This window comes from Mauremys reevesii, linkage group 18 (genome assembly GCF_016161935.1).
Source record: "Mauremys reevesii isolate NIE-2019 linkage group 18, ASM1616193v1, whole genome shotgun sequence".
In the NCBI taxonomy this organism is placed as follows: Eukaryota; Metazoa; Chordata; order Testudines; family Geoemydidae; genus Mauremys; species Mauremys reevesii.
The window spans coordinates 19,001,914-19,029,087 of NC_052640.1; the positions used below are offsets into that span (position 1 = coordinate 19,001,914).

General features: G+C 46.5%; 3 protein-coding genes and 1 gene segment (V, D, J or C); all 4 read right to left on the bottom strand.

Annotated features, from left to right (window-relative positions):
- Positions 1 to 27,174, bottom strand: part of LOC120386421 (immunoglobulin lambda-1 light chain-like) — a 459,811-nt gene that overhangs the window by 379,907 nt on the left and 52,730 nt on the right. The gene's annotated exons all lie outside the window — the stretch shown is intronic.
- The window catches only part of LOC120386422 (immunoglobulin lambda-1 light chain-like), a 482,696-nt gene that overhangs the window by 346,934 nt on the left and 108,588 nt on the right, over positions 1 to 27,174 (bottom strand). The window contains exons 1-2 of one of the 6 annotated variants that reach the window (XM_039505760.1): positions 21,917 to 21,989; positions 21,501 to 21,810 (exon numbers count right to left, since the gene is read on the bottom strand). The exons of the other annotated variants lie outside the window; for them this stretch is intronic. Of the exons in view, the coding sequence (XP_039361694.1) occupies positions 21,501 to 21,810; positions 21,917 to 21,962 (356 nt within the window). The 5' untranslated portion in view covers positions 21,963 to 21,989. Of the gene's footprint in view, positions 1 to 21,500; positions 21,811 to 21,916; positions 21,990 to 27,174 lie in introns of those variants that run through there. 6 annotated transcript variants of the gene reach the window in all.
- LOC120386425 (vacuolar protein sorting-associated protein 29-like) lies at positions 5,929 to 15,919 on the bottom strand. 2 transcript variants are annotated; one of them, XM_039505768.1, is made up of 5 exons: positions 15,727 to 15,919; positions 14,389 to 14,400; positions 8,851 to 9,042; positions 7,182 to 7,417; positions 5,929 to 6,439 (listed from the first exon to the last, which is right to left on the bottom strand). In XM_039505768.1, exons 1-5 carry the CDS (start codon positions 15,727 to 15,729, stop codon positions 6,322 to 6,324), a joined length of 561 nt encoding a protein of 186 aa, XP_039361702.1. In that variant the 5' UTR covers positions 15,730 to 15,919; the 3' UTR covers positions 5,929 to 6,321. The 2 variants fall into 2 exon arrangements, with proteins under 2 accessions (XP_039361702.1, XP_039361701.1); XM_039505767.1 differs by lacking the exon at positions 14,389 to 14,400 and having other exon boundaries at positions 15,727 to 15,888.
- LOC120386426 lies at positions 19,156 to 20,170 on the bottom strand. The segment is given in 2 exon segments: positions 19,156 to 19,948; positions 20,069 to 20,170. Coding segments are annotated over 2 exon segments (522 nt in total).

Sequence of the window (27,174 nt, forward strand, 5' to 3'; positions counted from 1 at the left end):
GTGATTTCAACCAATTAAATGATTATGGGAAGCCAGTGATGAGACTAAAAGTGTGATTAAAATGATGGGTGCAAAATAGCATGGCTGGGAAATACCAGAACAGCATTTAAGAACAACACTTATTACTGTTCCAGCCAGACATCACATAGGTCTTTACCAGACTTAATGATTCCAGGGTTCACCCTCTGTTAAACACCTGCCATCACCATCACCACATCAATCTTTGCCAGCCACTGGGCTGCTCTGATTCACACAGTTGCTCCTCACTTCCTCAAAATGTCTACAACTGGGTGACGGACAAGAGCTTTTCAAAGACATTTCTCCCACGTTGAACCTTTTCTTGGATTCACTTCTGGGAGCTGCAGGGGGTGGTCTCTTCGCCAGCTGCGGTCCCAGGTTCACTTCAAACCAATCTCCGAGTTATTGACAATTATGCACATTAATTCTAGATTATAATTTCAGCTTTGTGACTCCCATCAGCCACTCTCATTCAGCAGAGCCGGATGATTCATTCATGACAAATTTTGCTTTCTATTTAGCTCCTTGTTCTGTCCTAGAACAGTTCAAAGCACTGATTTTTTTGAATATTTCAATTCATTAACATTTTGCTGAATAATCTGAATGAATAGTTTTGAAAACATCTCTTTGGAGGAATAGCTTGACTCCACCTCCCTCCCTCTTATACCAATCCTGTCCCTATCCAGTGGACTCACAGCAGGACATATGATGAAGAAGGACAGTGGAGATTTTTGTCTCAGTTCCCCATATGACTTCATCACCGTGGGACACTCCACCACTGCCATACCATATTGCACAATAATAATCAGCCTCATCCTCTGCTTGGATATTGGTGATAGTTAAATAGCCGTCATTGCCAGAGCTGGAACCAGTGAATTGGTCTGGGATCCCATCACCTCTGCTAGTGGTACCGGACAGCACAAAGCGAGGGGCTTGGCCAGATCTCTGTTGGTACCAATACAGATTGTAACTGCTAAGGCTGTACCCACTGCTCATGGCACAGGACAGTTTGGCTGTTTGTCCTGGTGACACAGACTCTGAGGAGGGTTGAGTCAGCACTGGCTGTGAACTGGCACCTAAACAAGAATAAAAACAGGAATATATAAATGATGAGTAGCCCCACATCCCATTATCTGTTACGAAGTCTCATGCTAGGGATGTTCAGAGGAAGGCAAGAAATTTGGCTGCAAAAGTCCAGATGAATCCCCAGGAATGTTTTGAAAATCTCAGATCACTGATCTGCTGCTTTCACATTTCAACAGCAGAGATGTTCCAAAAAAAAACATTTGATTGGCCTGAATTTACAACACAATAATCACAGTCCTTGGTCAAAGTTTTGGAACAAGTCAACCCTCCCAGCTGACCTGAGCAGTAAGTGAGCAGCGTGAGGAGCAGAGGGGCCCAGGCCATGGTGGGAATCCAGACGAGCTCGGCTTCCTGAGGCAAACGGGTCTGTGGCTGGGACCCTCCGATTCTCTCTTAAACCCCCAGAGCTGGAGAACGGCCCCTTCATGCAAATCTGCTCCCTGCTCAGTGGCTGCAGTAGCATTTCACAGCCTCCACCCCGCCCCGCCCCCATCCCCAATGAAGCTGCAGTTAAATGGAAGCTCTCTTCATTGAGGGATTCAAACCCAGCGGGGACAGAAAGGGGCAGTCATTCACTTTTCCTGATGGAAACCTGCGGAGATACCCTGGCTATTACATAGAAAAGGGCAGCATGATTTCTACTCTCTAGTACTGGGGTGACTAAATTTTCTAGCTGCACACAAAAGTCCTGTGCAGGGAAGTTCTTGGTAAACTTTCATTTCTTCCCCTCCTATAGCCACAATAATGTACAGCTAAGCTCAGTGGCAGAATCCTGCCCTTAACAGCACCCAGGCAACCCCACTGATGTCAAGTGGGAACAGAATTTGACTCTGTTCATAATTTTTCCTTTGGAGGATATTGACTTATTGACATGACAGATGAATTCAGCTGAAATAGTGTCTCTCTCCCCTTATATCTATAAATGCTCATAGTGTCCAGCGACATTCTAGTTCTGGAAAGAACCCACGAGAGATGAGCAGGATCTCAGGTTTCCATTACCCTGATTATTGCCTTTATTGATAAGACACTGCACTGTGTATCTGAGTGTCCCTTACACTGCCTGGATTTGTACCAAACATCAATATTGAACTTCTACTTCATTATCCTCCTCAGCAACTGACCCAACTCCGAGGCCCAGTCGAACTGGGGACCGACTTTCAGGAACTGGAGCCCCGAAGTCTGCTTTCATGGTTGCTTGTGCATTTTGTGCACCTTTCTTTACGTGTGTAATAACCACAGTTGTGCACTCACCATATGTTTGTTGTGTATGCAGATGGTTAGGCACCCAACTCGTCATTTGTGTGTGCAGATACCCAATCTGCATCCAGAACAGCAGTAACTCTGTCACAAGAGTAGGCTGAAAAATGCAATGCTCTAGATTGGCCCAGTTCCACCATTCCTGGTGGCTGCCATTGGAGTGGAGGGGGCTGTGGTCTCCAGCAGCTGTTAAGGCCTGGCAGGATCAGCACCTGAGTGGCCAGGCTTAGATGTGCTTCTGGCAGCCTCTTATTCTGGCATCAAAGTTCTGTCACTAACAACTCCTGCTCCCAGCGCCCCAGCCGACACAGGGGTCTGGGTGAGGAAAATGTGATAGCGAAAGAAAACAACTGGGAAATGTAAAGTGTAAAGAAAAAGGGCCTGAGAAATCAGCTGCATGTTTGAACTGGAGAAAGAGGGGAGTTGAATTCCCTCAGGGCCCCTGGGCTGTATTAGGCTCCTTTTTCATTATGTGATACACACTCTGAATTCTGAACATCCTCTCTGTGCATTCACCCACGAAAGCTCATGCTCCAATACATGTTAGTCTTAAAGGTGCCACAGGACTCTGTTGCTTTTTACAGATCCAGACTAACATGGCTACCCCTCTGATACTCTCTGTGCTGAGAAAATACTGACCCCAGTAGCTGCATTGGAAAATTGCCGGTGATCTCACCATTACACACAAAAAACCCACTTGGGCAGGGAAAGATATTTGTGCCTTGTGCACAGCAGCAAAAAGTCCTCTGCGCATTCTCCAGCTTCATTTCACACAAGAAATGCAGAATGCACAAGAGTCACCCTGTATTAATCTAATTCAATCACGCTGAGAAACTTGCTCATATGAACTCCAGCTCATATCAAAATAATAGGAAACACTTTACATGTTACAGTCAGCATCAACTCTTATAACCCAGGAGGGAAGAGAGGACAGGTAAAAAGAGAGGTTAACTGGTATTCGTTTCAACTTCAAACTAATTGCCTTCCTTTTTGCCTGTAACATTGCAGAGAACGCCCCAGCCAACTTCAAATGAATCTGTCTCCCTTATATCAAATTCTGCCCCACCTCCATATATAAATCCTTTAGAAGGCTTTGTTTTCACGTACAACTGGAGTCTGTGGAATAACTGGCATTTGTAACAATGAATCGTTTGTTTAACAGGCTCAGATACAAGCAAACAGGAATCTAAGAGTGGAGCATTGTCCTCTGTCACTAGTGACTCCTCCGCCCATCTCATATTGATATATCGTTATTTACTCGTTCAAAGCACTGTAGAAGTGCTAAGTAATTACTTGTCCCAACCCTCCTCCAGGGTGCTTAGGGAAGCAGTATTCCACCATATTACACAGAGTGAATTGACTGGCCTGAGGCCACACACAGTGTAATTGACAAATCCGGGGTCAGAACGCAGGTCCTGCTGCCTCCCAGCAGTGTTGAGGGGTCCCAGAGATAGCCATCTCCAGCTTTCTTTGCCTATGGAAAGTGACCTGATGCCCTGGAGGGAGGAGGAGAATAAGGGAATGATTTGGACCTGGGAGGAAAAGCAGATTGTAACAGGGTTCACAACCCACCCCTCTTCCTGGAGCCCACTTGCTGTCCCCAGTAAGGCTCAGAGAGGCTTCACGGTTGTGCAACGCCTGTGTCTTTATTTACCTAAGGTTCTCCCACCACCCGTGTCTGTCTATATACAAGCTTTACAGGATTAGTCACCTCCTTTACAGGCAGAGTCAGTCTTCAGCTAGGAGGCCTCCAGTTCCCTCCCTGACTTCTCCCTGGCTGCCCCCTTGCTCCCTCCCAGCCTTTATAGCCCTTGGCTTGTCAGGCCCGCACGCGTTGTCAACCCTCAGCCAGCATCAGGCCTTTCCCATCGGCCCCAATCTGTTTCCCCTGATTGGAGCTGACTGGGCAGGGGCCAATTAGGTGCCTTTGTACCAGCCCCCTGCTACACAGATAACTTATTAGATCCTCGCTGAGGTGTGAAGAAAATATAATTCCTTCAGTGTGAATGAGGTTCATATCTCATTCTCAGCTCACTTGCTTGACTTCCAGTTCCACTTACCCCACCGTAGAAAAAGCAAAAAAGTTTTTAGAGCCAACTTGACGTAAAGTGTCCACTGGGCACTGCTTTCCCTATAACAGCAGCCCTATGACAGGCTAGCACAGCGGCTCTCAAACTGGGGTCTATGCCTAGGGCTCCTAGGGGCTATGGTAATACAAATAATAAATGATAACTACAATGCATTTGGGAGACATGGGAGATAGAGGTGTCCTATACCACAGAATGAATCAGAACAGGCAGCCTGCTGCAGAGTAAAGAGCAAAGAGAGGGGATTTGAGGAGAGTGCGTGGCACTTAGTGGTTTCAGATTAATATAATAGCAGATCTATTTTCAGACGCCAGAGAAGAGGGTCAACCATGCAAACTCTGTTCAAATTAATCTTCAAGAAAAAGAAACATGAACAATACCAACAGCACTTAATGCAAAGATACTTCAGCAGGGTCTGGTTTGCTGCATCTCATTTCACTTACTGGGCATCACAGATGCTATCAGCTGCAAGGCACAGGGGAAAACATTACGCAAAGGATAAGGAGGCAGTGATTAAAGTAACTTCTTCTCTATGGCTCTGGTATTAAATGACAGCATCACATACTACTGCTGCTTCTGCACTCTTCATTCTTACCCATGGCTGACCAGCATTGTCCACTGGGTAGAAAATAACTTTGTCAAACTAGTCGTCAGGATAAAGAGGGATTTCGCTCTGCTTAGACAACGTGAGGATTCTCTGGTCAGATCATTTGGAGGCAGACAAAGCAGAGAACCACTGGATTGATCAGAAGCGTGTGAAACACGGAGATGGCCAAGTACCTCCAAACTTCGGTGGTCATTCAGTGCAAGATTTCACACACTTCCCCGAGGTGTTCAGAGATGATGGCCTAGAGCTCGCTGAGGTCAAGTCTAACATGTTTATGGATGATTTCAGGGGATGCCTTTGCAACTTTTTCTCCGCACAGCGGGGGCAGAGGAGTATCCATGCTAAAAGCTCTATGGTAGCAGAGACTAGACGTGCTGTGCTTCAGTGCCTCGCGCAGACTGAAATAGTGCTAGCCGGGGCATTTAACCCTTAGAAGAGGAATTAGAGGGAGAAAGATGGAAAAAATTCTTTGTTTGGCTTATGGGAGCAGGGGAGAAGCAACAGGAAGCTTCCTCTTTATAGAGCTGACTTGTCCTATATAGCCAACGCAGGGACATAAATCAGACTATTAGTTGCAGTTTAGCTCGGCTAGGAAGCTGTTCAGCAACCATCTTCTAATATAGGAAAAGTCGTTTTACTTTAATATAGGTTTTATTTTAACCATGGGGTCTGCATCTTATTCATCTGTTCTGGCCAAGTCACATGTTACACAGTCACCTCTATCAGAAATGCAGGTTGAATAAATGCTATTTAAAAAAAATTAAGACTTCTTAATGGCTCCGATGGTCTTTAAGCACTTTAAGAAGTTATGCTCTAATTCCAGCCCAACCCATAATATATACAAATATATTCATTGCAAGCAAACTACGCAAATAGATGAGATAAGTGTTTAAATATTAAGGGTTAGAATAATTTATGTAACAAGTTCGGTCTCAAATTACTACAATCTAGTCATGCACATGAGATCAGTCAGTCTTAACAGCTGTGGTAACACTGGATATTTACAAGTATAGCCATTTTATACATAGAAGATAGTTCAGTGTGTGACGTGTGCTTGGAAATTAGGAGTGTAATTAGTTTATGGTACATAAGGTTTACAATAAGCTTACAAGCAGTAGTTAGTGAAAACTGATTGTGTTAGTGTGTAAACTGTCCAATAAAGTGTTGCAATAAAGTCTGTGGATCATGACTGTTTAGTTAGTCGATTTGACAGGAAAAAGGAATGAGAAACGGTAAAAAAGCACCAGTGGACATGACCGATTTGCATTAGGGCTTTTTGTATTCAATTCTTTCTACTTTCACATCATCCCCAATGAGTTGATACACATAAGTCACAACTGTGGACGCCTGGATATCCATCAGTACAAATGAAGGAATGATGTTTCTGCAAAGAAAAATCATTTTGGTTCATATATTTGACAATTAGAGAAGCAGCAGCATTACAGTTAGATTTTAACAGACCCTAACTTAGACAAAAGCGTGAACTGCCCCAAGGAATCTGATTTAGATATTGCATTGCAAGTGTGATCTACTGCAGAAGAATAGGAAATACAACACTTAGAGAAACTGCAGCTACAATTCATCCCAGGCAGAGGGATTTTGAAGTTACACTAGAATAATCCTTGAAATCAACAGCAAAACTTTTGGTAATTTCAGTGCAGTGATGTTACGTTAGCATGGAACCCTCCCCAAAATATCTCTTCCACTGAAGCTGCCCCATCTCTGGCATATATCACTGAAGGGGAATGTTAGAAACATCAGAGCACTCTGTTGTCTCTGTTTCATTTGATATAGATGAATACAGGGCTTTAGTTTTTCAGAACTTTCCAGTCCTAGGATTCAAAGGGAATAGATAACAAACATGTGTAAATGCTGAGCAGCCATTTTCAGCATTTCCTTCACTAGACCTAAGAGAAATAGTTCGAGAATGCAATATATTAAGCTTTCTAAATAGAAGAGGTAAAGTATTGTTCCAGTATCTAAAGCTTCTTGTAACCACAAACAGTTAAGACAGACATCTAAGTATCATCGTCATGGGTATACCAGAACTATACATATATAAAATAAGTGCTCAAATATTACAGTGATGGGTGCAGTATAAAGATCTCCAAACTTATTTAACTCACATCTCCAAGGCATTATAGGCTCCCGTGGCTGATCCCGGATTGATGTAGAACTTGTTTTCATGTTCGAATGCCTCAAATTTGTGTGTATGCCCTGAAATCAGAATGTCCACATCCAGCTGCCTCTGCAGCAGTGCCAGGCTGGCCGTGTCACCCCATGGAATAACCTGATGGCCATGGATCAGCCCAATTTTAAACTGCCCAACAGTTACAACTTTCTGTTCTGGATAATTCAGGTTCTAAAAATAAACACACAGCGCAGGTTACATATACTCCTTCACCCGTTGAAAGTCCATTTGCATTTACTCATTCCGGGCAAATGACTGAGTAATGTCCTTATGGGCAACTACGTTTTTCTCAGCTTCATCATGCAGAATCCACTCAATATTGGCTCCATACCCAGGCAGAGGTCAACTGCATTCTTTTGCAAGGTACAGATTGGAAGTTGTGGGAATGGGCTAAGTTTACAGAAACACTTAACATGGTATTACCCTGCTGTTCCCAAATAGCGTTAAATACAGATAGGCTTGGCAGAATTCAAATTTTTTTTTAATCATTTTGGTGGATATCAATGTTTATTTTTACAGTTGCAGGAAGTTATTGAATTTCAACACACACTGTCATTAAAGAAGTTAAAGCTTTATACCCATTGAAACACAAGCTGCCAACATCACATCACATGTCAACATAGATGCTGAAAATCAAATTCTAAGAAGTTCTCAAACAGCATTTTTCTTATTTTGCCTAGCTGTAAATTTCGACCATGGATGGAAATATTTTTGTTTATTTTGTTATACATCAATTTCACCATATACAAATTTACCAATAAAAATCTAGTCTTTCCAAGTTAATTATAGTTAAGGCTACAATTATGTCATGGAGGTCACAGAATCCGTGACATTTTTCTGTCCTGGGGCTGGAGCTCCCAGCCCGCCCCACCCTCGCAGCTCTCAGCCCCCAGCTGTGGCTGGCAGGACCCGACGCAGTTGCCCAGCGCAGCTGCAGCCATGGCTAGTGGCTGGAAGAGGCTGCAACTACCAGCTGCTCAGGCAGGGAGACTCCAGAGCTCCCACCCACTGCAGTGGTGGGGGACCCAGGAGCCCCAGCAGCAGAGGGTGCTGAACCCGCCTCTCCCTTTTGTCAGGGATATTTGTAGTGAAAGTCAGGGACAGGTCACGGGCTGCCGTGAATTTTTGTGGATTTTCCGTGATCTGTCCCTGACTTTTACTACAAATATCCCTGATAAAAACTTAATCTTATAGTGTTACAAAATAAATAAATAAATAAATCACACAATCGCTGCAAAAGAAGCACGTTAGATCAGAAGGTCTTCAATCTGGCAATAGTGAGGGAAAATAGAGCCAGAAGTCTAGCTATTTTTATACAGATATGACTCAAATACAATTATCTGAACTGCATTATACAAACATGCACAAATCCAAGAGCTGGATTTAGTCTTGTTGTGTATGGGGGGAGAACTAAACTTTTAAAAGTCACTGATCTCATAATCACATAGTGCGGTTTGTTTCTTGTCCCCAGCGTGTTACCCAATGCAAGAATGACTAACGCCATCTTAATGACACTGAAGTTAAGTGGTTTAGATAAAGTCATGCAAATGTTACCCCTGCCTGCTAGACACACACACAGAGACATTGTTTAGAGAGGCCATTACCTCATCGAAGTCCCCTCTGACAACGTGAACATCCCCAGCCAGAGTCTTGAGGTAGTCATAGCTCTCCTTGGTGCAGAGATTTCCTGTGCAGAGGATATGCTGGATCTTGCCTGGAACCAGCAATTTTTTGAATTTAGCTGGCAGGCTGTTGCATCGATGTGGGATGTGAAGGTCTCCTAATACTAACACCAACTTATTAGATGTCAGAGATAATGAAAAAATATTAAAAATTACATCAACAAAATAGTAATAATAGACATTCAACAGCTGTTTGTCCTGTTTTGACTGATTTTCCATTAGTAAGAAGATTCCAGGAGGGATTAAAAACAAAATTCATTTCTACTCAGGATGATCTGACAATTTGACAAAAAGATTTCACAGACACATAAGCCACTGACAGCAGTTTGAACATTACTGACGCACAAGAGGCTGTTCCAGCATATAAAATACGGCCAGATCTCTAGAAACCCTGCAGCTTCTCAATCTCAAATTCTGCAGCAGGGCTACTAAGATTCTGTTATACTTGCGTTTGTGCAGCCTGCATTCCTCACTGGCAGCTATCACAGCATAATATTTATTTACACATTTACAGCGAATGAGAAGTTGGTGATAAGAGCCAGGAGAAGAAAACACTTTAAAAGCAGAGACTGCGTTTTTGAAGATTTCCAAAATATTCTTTTTAATCCTTCCCTTGCTGTGATAAATATTGCACACGTCTGCTAGATCTGACTTGTTCCTTGACCCTGCACACAGAACACCAACAACTCAATTCTGCAGTTGTGCAAAGTATGGGATTCCAACTGAAGTCAATCCAAGTGGCTTCAGCTAGATACCACTTATTCAGCACAGAGATTCAAGCTGCAGTTGATTCTTCATTGAAAACTGACATCTATTTAGAAACAATTTTGCTTCTATATAATGGCGTCCAATTCTTCAACACTGAGACACATGAATAGCACTAAGGTGATAAGAACCATAGATAAAATTCCAGTTGGTTCCAGTTTTTCCATCAGCTCTTGCTGTTTATTCCCTATCTGATGTTACAGCCCTGGTCATGAGTTAGTCAGATCCACAACTTTGTGGATATCTCTAATAAATTTATGGCTTCTAAAGATTCATTATAGGCTATTAATAGTATAGTAACTTTAGCGTGCCATGACAATACATTTGACCACCTCGTTCCTTTGCATCCTGGGGAAAGGGCAGAGTAACTCCTATTTGCAAAAAATAGTTGGATTTTTTTGTGTGTAATCACAAAAAAATATATATAGACTAGCGAATTTGCAGAAGCAATGAAATTCTGCTATTCTGTATTAAGAATCAAGAACATGAACCATATAGAGTTCTTAATTGTGTAGGCTTGTCGTAGGAAAAGAATAAAAACATATAAGCCTCTATTTTAGTGCAGTCCGAGGCTTATGGCCATTTGTGAAAAATTTTCAAAGTGGCCAGCTAGTAGTGCAAGGAACAATGATGGGCTGGAAGACTAACAGGTCTCTTCAGTTACTAATGTCTATGAATACAGCAAGCAGAAATCAACTCTAGCAAATCTACTGGACAGTGAATGTATCTCACTTCAACAAAACAGATTTGATAGTAAGATGGAGATCAACCAGTTGATCAAGCTACTAAGTTTCCCTTGGCAGTTCCATATGTATTTAACGTATCAAGTAAAAGTTAAATTTGTCTTTCAACTATATACATAAAATAAATTTTATCTCAGGCTGCACCACACCATTCCCATCTACACATAGCAGACTGCCAGTTATCTGATCAAGTCCCCCTTATCATACCTTTAAACTTAACCCTTCATTACAAATGTAGCCAATAATGTGATGTAACAGACTTTGTAAATTAAGCTTATTTAAGAAACCAAATGCATGCGAGCATAGCATCAGTAAATCAAGCTTAATTTGATTATACAGCAACAAATGTGGGGAAAGGGTTATGAAGCAAAAGAACTGTTATGCCATTAGAACAAAGGAAAATGAGTCACAAAACTATCACCCTTATTAGTTCGATACATAAAACTGATTATTAAGCTTAGGGTTCTTGTTCTTCTTCCAATAGGAGTAGCATTTATTAGTATTAAGGCAGTGCCTAAAATGTTAGGTGCTGTACGTACATACAGGTGCTGCAGATATGGGCAATATCAATTACTAAGATAGCTGTATGGTATGTCAGTGCTACACTGTAAATTAACCTTGGCCCCATGTACACTATCACATTGTGTCTGCACAGGTGCTAGCAATGGTGTAAACACAAGTGCAGACTGCCTGAGGTGTTTCTACTACGGTGTTATGAAAACCTGATTGAGCAAGTGTCCAAACTACCCAAGTACTGGAGAGGGGTGGGTGAGTGGAATGGCTCTGGAGACTGGTAAAGGGACATGGGTTCTTTAACTTTTAAGTCACCTGTTTAAACCCAGCACAGGTTGGAAATTATCAAAAGCAAGCATTTCTGATGACTTTTTAGTGTCCTCAGTGAAGGAGGTTTCGTCCCTAGTCACCTCTAGACAGATGTTCCTGTTGCTAAAATGACCCTCTGCATTAGCAATCGTATTGACAGTCTCAGCAGGAAGGGAAACCATCTTCCTACCAATATATAAGGGAAAAGGTGACACTGGCAACAGTACTAATTATAGAGAGATAAAGCTGATGAGTCATACAACGAAACTGTTGAAGAGAGTCACTGATAAGAGACTAAGGCCTGGTCTGGGGGGGGGGGGGTAAAATCGATCTAAGTTATGCAACTTCAGCTATGTGAATAACGTAGCTGAAGTCGACTGCTGCCACTCCCCTATCGACTCTGCCTGCGCCTCTCACGGCGGTGGAGTACAGGAGTCAATGGGAGAGCGCTCAGGGGTCGATTTATCGCATCTAGTATAGATGTGATAAATCGACCCCTGCTGGATCGATCGCTGCCTGCCGATCCGGCGGGTAGTGTAGACATACCCTAAGACGTTAACTAGATACAAGCGCAAATCAATATGGCTTCAAGCTAGAAAGACTGACAACAGATGTGTTTTTTGCAGTAAAGCAGCTAGTGGGAAAATACTGTCATGGCATTTACTGATCTGCAAAAGACCTTTGACAAAGTTCCAAGGGATGCCCTCTGGTGGTGTATATTACGTGCATTTTGTTCAATCCATGTATGTAGATGCAAATGTCAATAGCCAGAACTCAGTGGTGAAACAAACTATTGGTAAAAGGTAGAGTGCATCCGGAATCAGCATTGAGCCCTTTCTCATATATCTTCATCCTGGACGTGCTCACAAGGAACATCCAGAAGGAGGCACCGCGGTGCACGTTGTGCAGATGCTATCATTCTGGGCACCGAGGTGAGAGACCGTCTGGAAGACTATTTTGAGAAATGGAGAGATTTGTTGGAGAGATCTAGGCTCAAAATAAGCAGAAGGGAGTATATAGTATGTAATTTCAATAACATGAACACTGAAGAATGATCCTTGAACTTGATGGGCAGACAAGACTGAAAACGTAAAGTTTCAAGTATTTGCATTCCAGAATCCAGGAAACTGGAGGATGAAATTAGAGCCTGGCTGAAATGGAGAGAGATAAGGGGCGTAGTTCGTGACAGGAAGATACCAGTAAGATGAAAAGGGAAAGTCTGTAAAACTGCGGCCCATCCCATTTTAACGTATGGCACTGAGTGTTGGGCAACAAAGAAGAAACATGAGCAAAGGATCCATTCCACAGAACTGCAAATGTTGAGCTGGACGAGTGCGGTAAGCAAGAGAGACCATGTGAGGAATGTGTATGTTACGGTAACACCCAAAGTTGGGAAAAGTGAGGGCATGCAGGCCCAGGTGGTTTGATCACGTAAAGCACAGTCCTGACAACTATTGGGGTAAGAGACTCCAGCAGAGCAAGACTGAAGGAAAAACACAGAGGCCAACCCAGGAAGAAGTGGTGGGACGTCATAATGGAAGCCACGTTAGCATGTGGTGTGCTAAAGGATATAGCACTGAACAGAGAGCACTTTGTAGGGAGAGGACTCAGAGCAGACCCCATTTGACAGGATTAACGCAAGGAACAAGAAATGGATAGTCTCAGCCCAGACACTAAGCACCGAATGGGCATGAAGACCAAACTACCCTAGAATGCCAACAGCTGGACCGTCTGGATCAGAGTTGACGTATATAGGTAAGGGAGCAGGGGAAGGTTGATTTGCCAATGCCCGTTCTGTACCTGTTCTTTGGGTAGCGTTTATTCCCCAGGATTGCCAGACACACTGACAACTTTTAGTGGTGGTAAATTCACTGATGAGAGGAGAGAAAGCTTAAAAAAATATTTTGGCATCACCTACACTAAAATCAATTGTGTTAGGAGACTTTAAACCCAAAATTATTTCAGCTAGTGCACTGGTAGCCCCAGTGTAAGTTGGACAAAAAACTGACACCATAGCCATGTTAGCTGACACCATTTTTAAACCAATGTCCTAAACAGCTTATTTTATACTGCAAATTATTTTTATAACAGGATGGCAACCTTTAGGGTCTTCACTCAACACTTGAGAGACGTACGCAAATAATACTAGTTGGCGTTATATACACATAACCCCTGGCCAAATTATGCTTAATTAGAGACATGAAACTTCACTGGAGACAATGGAGCTGCATGAGTGTAAGAGCAGAATTTGATCCACTATGTACTGAGGGATGGACAGACACCCAGGATTATCTGCTCCTAGACCAGATTCAAGTTCCCACCTGCCAAAATAACTGCAACAACAACAAAAAAGCCTGGATATTTATGGAAGAATAAATGATCCCAGGGGAGGGTGGTTTGAGCATTGGCCTGCTAAACCCAGGGTTGTCAGTTCAATCCTTGAGGGGGCCATTTAGGGAATCTGGGGCAAAAATCTGTCAGGGGGTTGGACTAGATGACCTCCTGATGTCCCTTCCAACCCTGACACTCTGATTCTGACTTTGGCTCCTACTACAGTCTGACACTTTTTGCTACACATTTTAATATTAAATAAACTTGGCATTCTAACTTTAATAGAGACTGAGATATTAGGTTCCTGGGACTTCCTCTTTTAGGGGAAAAAAAACAGGGGGAGAGAGCACCAGGACTAAAGTGGTACGAAGAGTCCTAGCTATATTAAAGACTATATTTACATAAAGTTGTAGGAGGACTAAATTTTGTTTTCTTACAACGGTTATTGACCCAAATGGCATTAGGATCTTTCCAGACATACTATATATTATCCAAAGCATATCCTCTCTGTGACAATATACATTTATTATTACAAAGCAAATAAGCAACAACTCGCAAGATAATAAATTTAAATATTCAGGATATGTCTGAAGATGAAAAGTCAGGTCAAATGAAAAAATCTAAGAAGGGAATGTTTTTTATAATGTTTAAGTTTTCCATTTTTCTGAATATCTCTCACACCTCTCTCTAAAAAGCTATTATAATGACAACTCACAGTGTATCAGTACCTATTTAACATCAGCACCGTTGACAATCGCCCATCACCAGTGTTAGCAAGAGCCAAGCGGAGTAAACTTACTCTGTGCCCAGCCTTAGTGGAATGAAGAAGTTGATTGCAGACAAGGGGAAAATGAAAAAACAGGGTGAAACATGAACAATGTTAAACAAAAGAAAGCAACAGAAAGGGAAAATAATCTTTAGCCAAATGAATTTGTAATTAATCATTAATGAATTTTGAATGTTATGGAAGAAATTTTTTTTTAAATCAATCAGTTTTATTCAACTGTGCTCAAAACAATATTGAAAGAGCTTTCCAGACTATTACTCAACAAAAGAGTCAGGCTCCGTGTTGTGACTTTCCAGTAAGCTAGCTATTTTTTAGTGCCCCGACCCCTATCCCTTGAATTTCACATAAGGATAAATCACTTTTTGACAAATCATCTGAAAATGCACCCAAACAGTAGCAGTGTAAACGCAAGCTAATAGTTCATGGATTTACATTGTTCCAGGAAACTGGACAACTGTAATTCCAAAATGAGGTTTTTAAAAATATCATTAAAGTATCAACCAACAAAATTTAAATTTACAAGGTTAATATGAAAGCATTCAAGTGTTTCTTTTAGAACTGTTAATTTGGATAAATGGTTAGGAGCCTTCCCCCCATGCCCAAAACTCCTGAACTTTGAATTAACACCAGTGAACCTTTTAAAAACTAATGCCCCAAAAGCCTGTTTGCAACTTTAACCAAGGGAGCAGGTTAACAGACTGCAAGCAGGCTACTGAGGACAGTGAAATTATGCACATGCTTATGGCTTTGCAGAATTAGGGCCTCCAGATACATCCTCACACAGATCCTTTGTTTTGAAAGCCGGTTTATATTGGTGATGATGCACCGAAGAAAATAAGCTTCTAGCTAAACCTGGTAAAAGTAAAGGTACAGAATATCTCCCCGCACCTCAGTCCCAAGAGAAACCTTTCAGAGGGACTGGGGATTTTATATTTTACAGTGAATTAGAAAGCATGAGGATTAGTCGGGTTCTCCCGCTAGGTACATTTAGGGCAGGAACCAGGCAAACGGACGCCAAGTGCTGAGTGTGGGAGGGAGGGTGCAGCTCTACTCCGGTCTATAGCTCCCCCCGCACCCCGGCAGGGGGCTCGCACACGGGGGCTGCCGCACCCCCAGCCTGAAGTGGGTTCCACGCTACAGGGCTGATGGTTTGGTTCAATGGCTCTCGGCCCCGCGGCTCACCCAGCCCAGCCCAGCCCAGCCCCTGCTGGGGGCGCCGCCCGGGCCCTGCCTGCCCCGAGCCCCCGGCACCGCCTCTGCAGCTGCACCCGCACCCCGCCCCGCGCCCCCTCAGAGACACCGGGAGCCCGGGCGGTTCCCGCCACATCGCGGCCGGGCCCCCCCGCTCACCATCCTGCCCCCAGCTCCGCTCGAGTCGCCGCTTCCGGGAAAGCCGGCGCGCGGAGACTGATCCGTCCAGCCAATCACAGGGCAGAGCGTGAAGCACGTGACCACGGCCCAGGGACAGGCGCAAATTGGCCTATGAGCGTGGGGAGGTTGCACATGCGCGTTGGGGAAAGTGAAGCCCCGGGGTGGTGCTGCCCTTTGCCCTCAGGGGAGCAGGCTGGGCTCGAGGCTGTTTTCCCGGGAGACGTTGCCATGGCGATGCGGGGTGTGGTGCTGGCTTCACCTTCTCCAGGTGTTGGTCAGACCCAACCCCCTGCACGTTGGCCCTGGCAACGGGCTTCGGGACAGCGGGGGTCTGTGATGTAACGATGCCATGGAAACAGCCATTTCCCCCCGGGAAAGTGTCTCCCCGCCCTGCCCGTGGAAAGGTTCCTACCAGCAAGGGCTTCCCCTTGCCACAAGCCGGGGCTACCTCACAATTTGCCATTGATTTGGGATTGTAACACCTGTGGCTGAGGAGAGACAGTTCATTTCGCTGCAGGGCCGCAGGCAGCACAAAGACATAGTGAGACCAGTGCAGAGGAGTTTCACTTGAGCTGCTGTGGGAGGTTTTGGTCTCAGTTCTCCATGGCTCTGTAGCACTGTGGGCTTGCTGCTGCTGTCATATGAAGCACAATAATAATCAGCCTCATCGTCGGCTTGGACCCCAGAGATGGTTAGAGTGGCAGCATTGGCAGAGCTGTCAATGGCACCAGAGAATCGACTTGGAATCCCTGAGGGCCGCGTGCTATCCTGATATATAATCAGTACTGGAGCACGGCCAGGACTCTGCTGGTACCAGGAGACATAGTAGCTACTGATGCTGCCGCTGCTCCTGGCACAAGAGATCGTAACCGTTTGCCCAGGAGACGCTGATACTGAGGGTGGCTGAGTCAGCACAAACTGGGCCAAGGACCCTGAAACAAAATCAGTAGCAAAGTGAACATTATTAGATGAGCCGGTTCCCCCATTTATTGGAATAAGGGAAAGAGATGAGCTAAAGGGGATGACAGCTGTTATTAGCAAAACCTCCACCTACCAGTGCAGTAAGTGAGCAGTGTGAGGAGCAGAGGGGCCCAGGCCATGGTGGGAATCCAGACAAACTCAGCTTCCTGAGGCAAACGAGTCTGTGGCAGGGACCCTCCGATTCACTTTTAAACTCCCAGGCCCCTTCATGCAAATCTGCCCCCTGCTCACTGGCTGCTGATGTCTGCACCTCTCTGCCTCCAGTCAGATAAAGGAGGGATCATCCTTGTAAGTGATTTGAACGCAATGAAGGGGAAACAATAGTTCATTTACTTCCCTGCTCTCAGTGCTTAATTTGTAATGACCGAGATGCCAAGGCTCAAGCAATGAGATGCTTGGGCTCAAGCAATTTTTTTACATTCATAATTGCTGCAGCAAGCCCTGAGTGCCCGTGGCCGGAGCTATGAACTGCCACGCCTAGAAGTGCTGGGGCTCAGCCCTGGCATGCCCTGGCACAAATTAAGCACTGCCTGCTCTTACTTTTCAGAGAGCTTTGCTGTTCCCTGTCCCACCACTGACCACTGCAAAATGAAGCCTGATACACCCAGGTTTTAGTTCAGGTCCATCTCTCCATCATGTCCGGAATTCCTCTGTGTCAATTAAGTTTTTAATCTTGGTTTTCCGCTACTTTCTGGAGAATTACATGGACACAAAGTGAAGTTTATTCTCTATTTATTCCAGGAAAATCCCCCAGAAAACCTCTTCTAGAAGTCATGAAATAAGGTCTCCCTAATATCCTCCCATTTCTTTCTGTAGGTGGAAAAATCCTGAAGTCCTAGACATACCTGAACTCCTACTAGCTTCAGTGGCCATTGTGCGTACTGAGAGATGAAGGGACCCTTTTAATCTATTAAGACTTTGTCGTCAAATGAACCCAAACTGGCCCTTGTTCACGTGTCCTGCTGCTGGACAGAGCAGGATTTAAGCAGTTTCCATCCCACAGCCAAGCTTCACTGAGCAGTGAAGAGAAAACCAGCAACCTGGGACTTTCCCATCTCCAGGACCAGAAACATCGACTGTGAGGCTCTAGCCTCTGTGAGCAGATGTACATTCACTGGAACAACAAAGCCCTGGGGATGAAAGCAGCAGAGAGTCACAGGTGTCTGCTCTTTCCATTGATGCACCTACTGCAGGACCACAGTCCCCAGGGAGATCATCTGCACAGCTGGGCAGCAGCGATCCCAGCCTGCCTTCAGTTACTAAATAAAGCAGATAACGTCCCCAGCTTGCGTCTCTGGCAGGGAGCCCATATAAGTCGGCGCCTATGGTCTCTGCAACACTATAAAGTGCTCTTTCTCCTCATTTGAAATACACTAGAGGAGGCCTAGATGGGCGGCATGGACAGTGAGGGTAGACATCATGTCTACGTTGGATGGCACTGGACATGTACCATGGTTTGTGTGTAGCCCAGTGGTCAAGCCACGTCAGCCTGGTGCTCACAAGGAGACGCAGGGTCCTCCAACGTTTCATATAACGTCCATTTGCATTTGACACTGATGTGGCTATAAAAGCATGGTACAAAAAGTACCTAGTTTGGGGTGAATAATCAGTTACAGGGAAATCTCCCTGCAGGGTTCGGGGGTTGTGCTAGACATTATCTGTCCCAAGGAGCCTTAGAACAGCTGGCAAAACTGTGGGACAATGATGACACCTACTGGTCATTGGTATATTCTCCAGTGGCTTCAGCCTGTGGGTCATTTTCTTATCCAAGAGATTTTTCTGCAGCTACCTCCCCTTCTAATGCCCAGGCCCAATCGCACCCGTTCCAGGGGTCACTGCTAGGACAGTGTTAGCGAGACAAACCAGAAAGAAACTCACTTCAGTGTGATGGGTGGGACTGCCTGGTTGTGGCCCTGCCCCAGTCTCTCTCTGTGCTGTTCATTTCCTTCCTGGGGAGAAGGTTTATGCTCCTCTGGTTTCCTGCAGCCTCCAATGGTTTAATCTCCCCACATGTCTTTGCAGTGTCATTCTGCCCTCCCACATGTTGGCCTCCCCTCCAGAGTTGGGGTCATATCGGTTCCATACACTCTAGCAATTTGTTCCAGTTATTCTCCCTAGCAGAAAATGGGTCATTGGTTTCATAGCACCAGTCTGATTAAGTATCATTCATACTCAGGCATCCTGTGATGTGGAATTTCTATATTCATGTTCATGGCTTAAACACTATTATTGACTATAATGCCACTTGGTATAATCCCCTATGAGAGATACCCCCATCCCATCCCAGGTGGAGCCGGCCCAACCCTTCCTCCCCAGAGTGTGTCTGGCTTGGGAATTCACGCAGCAGGGGTTTCAAGAAGCCCACACATGGAAACACATCCCAGCTCAATTCCCATCTCAATGCACCTGCGCAGGAGCCAGACCCAATATAGACACAGTGCTCGTCTGGAGTGCTGGCTTGGGGGCAGCTACCACCTGGTATCATCCCACCATTCTAAGGGCAGCACGGCCAGCCCAGGTGAGGAGTGGTCAGGGCCACAACCCCTGTGGATTGCCAGCACTGGGCAGCAGCGATGGAGAGAACACAGGCTGCTCCTTTCACCAGCCCCTGCCTCCCCAGTGCCCTGAGAGGCCTTTGCCTATGTCCACCCCATGCCAGTACAAAGCCTCAGTGCATCCCCACAGAGCAGCTGCCTCCCTGGCTATCCGCCCCCTAACAAGACACACAGAAGCTACCTCACAATTTACCCTTGATTTGGGATTTTAACATCTGTGGCTGGGGAGAGACAGTTCATTTCGCTGCAGGGCTTCAGGCAGCAGACACACACAGTGAGACCAGTGCAGAGGAGTTTCACTTGAGCTGCTGTGGGAGGTTTTGGTCTCAGTTCCCCATGGCTCTGTAGCACTGTGGAATTGCCACTGCCAGCATATGCAGCACAATAATAATCAGCCTCATCGTCGGCTTGGACCCCAGAGATGGTTAGAGTGGCAGCATTGGCAGAGCTGTCAATGGCACCAGAGAATCGACTTGGAATCCCTGAGGGCCGCTTGCTATCCTGATATATAATCAGTACTGGAGCACGGCCAGGGCTCTGCTGGTACCAGGAATTCCAGTTATCACCGGTGCTGCCGCTGCTCCTGGCACAGAAGATCGTAACCGTTTGCCCAGGAGATGCTGATGCTGAGGGTGGCTGAGTCAGCACAAACTGGGCATCAGAACCTGGAACAGAATCAATCACAAAGAGAATACAGAGTGAGAGGAGCTTCAGCGCTGCACCCAAAGTAAGAGGAAATTAAATATGCAGAAAATTATGAGTAATTTTGAAAGACTCCTCAATACCAGTGCAGTAAATGAGCAGCACGAGGAGCAGAGGGGCCCAGGCCATGGTGGGGAATCCAGATGCACTCGGGTTCCTGAGGCAAATGGGTCTCAGGCTGAAACCCTCCGATTCTCTCTTAAACCCCCAGAGCTGGAGAACGGCCCCTTCATGCAAATCTGCTCCCTGCTCATTGGCTGCTGCTGCCGTGACCTCCCCACTCCAACTCTGAGATGGGAGAAGAGCCATAAAGGACAAGTGTCTTTAGTAACTGATACCCAGCACTGGTGAGTGTAGACCACGGGCTGCTCATTCACAGTACAAAGGAGAACCCTGCACAGGTGGGAGAAGTGATTTTCTGCATTGCACAGAGTCCACTGCTGGCCCTGGATTACTTGTAGGGTCCAGAAATTCAAGCAGCAGCTGCAGCCGTTCCCACCTAGCTGTGCGGGGAAGGAATGGGATGGTGCTGGGAAGCTCTGTGACTAATGGGCAATGAAGTCCAGACATGGCCACAGGCTGTTTGCTGATGGGAGTGTGGAAGGGAAATGAGTTTTCCACTTCACAGCCTGCAGCTGGAATATTGGCATAAGGGATCAGGGTGGGACTCAGTTACTCAAAGTTACATGGACTTTGCAGACTGTACAGATACCAGCCAGTGCACTGCCCTTCCCCAAAGCCAATGGGCCAAATTCTGATCTCATTTACACCACCAGTGTGGACACAGAGTAAACTTCATTGCCCTTAATGGAATTATTTTGCATTTACACCAGTTCAACTGAAATCAGACTCTGGCCTGTTATCTCCCAAGGTTAAAAACATGGCGCTAGCTAGATTAATGCATTGCCGTATGCGGAGAGGTCAGGTCTCAGGAAGGAACAAAAGTATCTTCCCTCAGAAAATAACACATGCAGCAAGATTGCTTTGGATTAAAGTAATATGGCTCCAGAGCCCGCATTTTACCTGTTACAATGACACGGTCACCTGCCCTATAGTTCAATCATCTGTGTGTGTTGAAGGGAGTCTAGCTCATACCCCCCTAGGCAGCACTTCTGGATTTGGCCCCCAGTGTATCGTGATTCAGTGTCAGGGATTGTGTGCGAAGACCATCAAACAGTGCAGTGGAGGAGACACATGCTCAGTGTTTTAACACACAGGCCCCGTTCGGCTGGACACAGAGATTTGCCTGAGCTGATCTGCAGACTGCAGAGAGCGATTAGAGCACAGGGCAGCGCTGTTCCCTGTGCAAAGAGAGGCAGAAGGAGGCAGGAAAGGGCCACACCACCCAGGAGAGAAGGGCTGGAATTCTAACTGGAAACTAATCAGCAGTTGGACTCTTTCTCGGCAGAAGCCAGACTGCAGCCTGCACCGTTCCCAGCAGAGCCAGTGCAGAGGGAGGGGGAGAAAAGGGGAAGTTTTTATCTCAGTTCCCCACCTCGCTGTATCACTGTGTGTAGTGCACCACTGCTACCCGTGTACACAGCACAGTAATAGTCAGCGTCGTCCTCTACCTGGACACCGGTGATGGCCAGGGCAGCGTCGTTACTGGAAATGGACCCAGAGAACCGGGCAGGGATCCCGGAGGGTCTCTTATTAGTTTCATATATGAGCATCCGAGGAGCAGAGCCTGGTTTCTGCTGGTACCAGGAGGGATAGTTGCCGGTGGTGACGGCTCCAGTGCTCAGGCTGCAGGACAGAGTGACAGTCCCTCCTGGGGTAATGAACACGGAGGGCTCCTGAGTCACCACGGGCTGTGAACTGATCCCTGAAATCAACATTACAAACACATTATTATTAATTCAGTTCCTTTATTCCTTGAAAAGTCACCTCCTCCACAACAATCCCACTGCACATAAACCTGCCCAGCTGACCTGAGCAGTAAGTGAGCAGCGTGAGCAGCAGAGGGGCCCAGGCCATGGCGGGAATCCAGACGAGCTCGGCTTCCTGAGGCAAACAGGTCTGTGACTGGAACCCTCCGATTCTCTCTTAAACCCCCAGAGCAGGAGAACAGCCCCTTCATGCAAATCTGCCCCCTGCTCACTGGGTACAGAGCATGATCAAGAGAAGATAATTTTTAAAAGGAAGATGAGGCTCAAGAAAGATCAGAAGAAGGTGGCAGCATGAAGAGAGCAAATATCAGACAGAGCAAGAAACACAGCTGAATTACTAACATTTTTTCAGCCAGGAAGAACTAATTGACGATGACACAGCTCCTAGATTCATTTTTTGCAAGTCCAGAGGCAACGAGGATTTGAACCCAGACCCCCGGTACACACACGAGCAGAATAAGGCACTGGGCAGTACTATGACGATTTCTGGCTACCGTTCTGTGGAGGGCAATTCAGTGGTACTAACCACGGTTGTTTCCCTACAAATACAGGAAGCCTCTATCATTGTTTAAAATCGTGTACATGAATATTTACTGATTCATTAATTAGCCGAGCTTGACTGATATTTGGTATCCATTTCAGGCAGTGGGGCGTGCTTCAGTAAAGGACTTTCTGCTTCCAAGTTATCCAAAGATAAAATCCAACCAATTATCACAATTCAGTGATGGCTGGAAGGGATTGAACTTTCCCAGTGAAGCAGTGAGTTCACGTTTGTTTAATCAGACACATGCCCCAGTTCCGCTGTTGCTGACGATTCCTTCCTGCGGTTTGGCTTTCAGGGGTCTGCGTGTGCTCATTCCCCCCCCCCCCAGAGGGGCAGAACACACAGAGCCCTGGGCACCCGTACTTGGCCCCGCAATGGGCAGGGGACAGGTTGCAGCGCAGGAGTAAATATAGGTGACAGAAAAGCCCTTGGGGGTGTAGAGCGTCCATCACTCAACATCCAGTACACAAGGCTCCTGCCTGAGAGCGTCTCCCCTCTGGCCCCTGCAGCCCAATCGCTCCCTCTCTCCCGTTATGGGAAACGCCTGGTCCCTGGGCACAGCCTGAGCAAACAGCCCGTGTGCCGGAGAGGCAGGGAACCCGGCCCACCCCCACCTGCGAATGAAGAGCAGCAAAATTGCTCCATAGCCCCATGTGTGGCTGCTGCACCTCCCCTGATGGGCGTCTGGCTCTACCTGGTCACAGATCCACTGGCTTCAGCTCAAACTCCCCTGCACGCTGGGCTGGAGGAGCCCTGCCGGGTACACAGGGCTGTGGGGAATGAATCTGGGCAGGCTCCCTGCATCCTCCCACAACCTTTCCGGCTCTGCTGCCTCACACATTTGTGCACCCACTGCAGGTGTGGGGAGAAGGATGAATTAGTCCCTCAAAGAGTAAAAGCCGAGTTCCAAGTGGCTCTGGGCCAGCCAGGGTGACAAAGCCAGCCCCAAGCAGAGAGAGCTCAGAGGGGATCCTGGGGATCAGTCACTGGGGGCCAGACAGAAATGGGGCTCTCTATGAACAGTGTAACAGTCCTTGACTGGCAAACAGGGAGCGCAGCATTGGCCAGGCTCACAGCCCGCCCCCAGCAACACACACGTGCTCCATCCCACTGGTTTAAGCACAGGATAAAAGCTCAGAGAGACAGACCAGTGACGCAGCAATAGCCTTAAAATATATTTACAGAAAGGCTCTGAGCCTGTTCTGTGAGATCCCTACAGAGCCGGAGGAGCTGCTCTGGAGAACAAGACTGCGGAGTCTCTCTCCCTGGCAGGGCTTTGCAGACCTGGACGCTCTCCCCATCACGTCCCTTTGCACCTTCCCGGCTCCGTGTCATGTAACTGGCCCTGCTCTCACTCTGGGCTGCTCTGAGAGCTCCCAGGTCACAGCTGCAGGGCTCTCCTCACCTGCAGGGCACCATCTACACCACGTACCATGAGTTTCATCCCTTATCCTGCCTGGCCTTGGGACTAAAGGAAGAAATGGGACACCCACATCTAGAATAGCGCCTGCAGATCTGGTCGTCCCAGCTCAGAAAAGATATATTGGAATTGGAAAAAGTACAGAAAAGGGCAACAAAAATGACAAGGGGTATGGAACAGCTGCCATATGAGGAGAGATTAATAAGACTGGATCTTTTCAGCTTGGAAAAGAGACGACTAAGGGGGGATATAATGGAGGTCTATAAAATCAGGAATGGTGTGGAGAAAATAAATAAGGAAGTGTTATTGACCCCTTCTCACAACACAAGAACTAGGGGTCACCCAATGATATTAATAGGCAGCAGGTTCAAAACAAACAAAAGCTCCTATTTCTTCACACAACGCACAGTCAACCTGTGGAACTCATTGCCAGAGGATATTGTGAAGGGCAAAGGTATTACTGAGTTCAAAAAAGAGCTAGATTAGTTCATGGAGGATACGTCCACCAGTGACTATTAGCAATGATGGGCAGGGATGCAAAACCATGCTCTGAAGTGTCCCTAGCTGCTGTTTGCCAGAAGCTGGGAATGGGCGACAGGGGATGGATCACTTGATGATTCCCTGTTCGGTTCATTCCCTCTCAAGCACCTGGCATTGGCCACTGTCGGAACCCAGGATACTGGGCTAGATGGGCCATTGGTCTGACCCCGTATGGCCATTCTTATGCTCTAAAGGACCCCAGGGGGACCAGGACTCTGCCAGCCAGTGCCCACCCCTGAGAGCTGTTGTCTCATGGGACAGGCAAGCGGAGGAGGAGAGAAAGGAGAGAGAGAGTGAAGAAGCTGAAGCTGCCCCCGGAAATGGAGTTTCAACTAATTGCTCCTGATCCTTAGTTCTTCTCTTTCCTTTTCCCTGTTCTCTCTGCCCGTCTGCTTGTTCTAATTGTGCCAATCAGCTGGGATGAGGCTGGGTCACTCTAACTCTAACTCCACTGTAACATTATCACACACTTGTGCTTTCACCCTCCCTCCCCCAGCCAGGGAACTGAGGCTTAGCAGGACCGTCAGCCAGCCGTGTCCAGAGTCAACCCAAAGCCACTGCAGGCTCCACCCTGCTATCCGGCGAGAGGGGAGCCGACCATGGCGAACTAACCACCAGAGCGACCAGACACCAGGGGATTTCTGCAGCCCCAGTGACCTCTTCTGGCCAAGCAACAGATCTGTGACCAGGGCAAATACTTTGCCTTTGCCTGAGATACCTCCTAGGGGGACGTTACAGGCTCAGCCCGGACACAGGGGCTGCATTCCCCAGGCTCTGTCAGTGGCCATGGAGAAGAGCTACTTAGGAAACTGCTGTAAGAGGGAGGCCCTTCCCCCCATTAACATTATTGGCTATTACCTGCATTGGGTAGCACCTGGGAGCCTCTGTCCAGGGACCAGGACCACATTGTGCCAGGTGCTGTACAGACCCAGAAAAACATGGTGGTCCCTGCCCCAGAGAGCTCACAGTCTGAGAAGAAGACGAGAGACACCAGCTGGAGAGACTGACAGACAGATGGACTGATGGGGAAGCACAAGGAAACAATGAGACAGTAATTCCTGTCTAACACATTCCACTCCCCAAGAGGGGGGCTTTGACCCTTCACAATAACTAACAGAGGAGCCTCTCTGATGGAGGAATTGTCTCCCAGCAACACAGCAATGGTTGAAAAGACTGGGGAAAAGTCTGCTGGGGAGGCAGCTATGACGCTGTATGGAATATGCAGAACACTTTGTGATGTTATTGATACCAATATTATACAATCGCAATGAATCTGACCAGATATGCCATGCAAGGTAACTGCGAAAATGTTATAATTTGCCGAGTATGATAATCTTGTTTTTATGTTTGTATCACCTTTGTACTGTGAGTTCTAGATACGCAGGGTATATCTCTATTTCCAAATGTACATTGTGTTGCTGTGTGATGCCCCCAGACAGATTGGCATCAGCTCTGCCTACCCTGTTCGATGGCCCATCGAGCATAATCCGCTGTACCATGAACCCATTGAAAGGAGCCAGGGGCTACACCTGATGAGTCAGCAAGACATGTAGGGGCATACCATGCCATGTGCTGCAAAGCTTGTGTTTGGGGACACAGGAAGTACCAGCCACGTGGCAAAAGAATACAAAAGGCAGCTGCATCATCTCCATTTTCTCTTCATTTTGCTTCTTACCTCTGAAGTAAATTTTCTATAAAATGAAGCTCTGAACAAAGGACTGAATGACCCATTTAAGCTGTGGATGAGTTCCAGAGGGAATTTCAAGTCAGCAAACTCACCTATACTTCTAAGAACCTGATATATGGACTTTGATGTCTCTGTATGTATGTGATTGCTTTATCACTGAGCAACTCTCTTCTTGTTCCGTTTTTTCAATAAACCTTTAGTTTAGACACTAAAGGACTGGCTGGCAGCGTCGTATTTTAGGTAAAATCCAAACTCACATTGACCTGGGGATGTGGCTGACCCTTTGGGGTCAGAAGCACATTTTGTATATGTGAGAGCAGAGTTTTTAAATAACTTCTCACTGTACTGGACCTAGGCGCTCACTGGGAGCCAGAGAACTGGAATGCAATGAAGGGGGCTGTGTGGTTCTTTTTCAGCTCCTTGATAACCAATGATGGGGGAAGGGAACTGATTGGTGAGTCTAACTTCAGTGTTAACCACCAGTTCGGGGAGTATCTGCTCTCCCTTTTGTAGCCTGCCCTGCCCTTGGCATTGCCAGTGAGGGCTGCCCCAGGCACCGGGTCACAGGAGCGGGAGCATAAGAGGTTCGTGCTTGTACCTGTTCATGGCTTGATGGGATCTCGGGCAGATCACTGGGATTTTCATTATTTGATGTTTCATTTTAGGGCTGGGGGTTTTGCAGGCAGCTGGACAGGGGGGCGAGAACCAACTGATAACAGTGACAGGCATTGTGGTGGTAATTTCCAGCTCTGTAAATCGCCCTAGCCCCCCTGCCATCAGTGGAGCTGCATGGATTGACACCACCAGACAATTCAGTCCATGTTTGGAGCCTTTCAAACTAATCTCCCACTCTGACTGTAGGCCCCCAAAAGGAGGCCCCAGTTCTCCCAGGCTGTATTGCTGTGTCATGGGGAAGTTTGTAAGGAGAGAAACTGCCGCCCACTCAGTGCCCATAACATTGGCTTTGCCCCTGTGACCCCCGGTGCAAAGATTAAGTGCTCCCAGCAGGGCACAGGCTGGGGAGGGAGGTTTTTGTATCATTTCCCCCTCTGACAGTGTCACTGTGATCAGCACTCCCTGTCCACACAGCACAGTAATAATCAGCATCA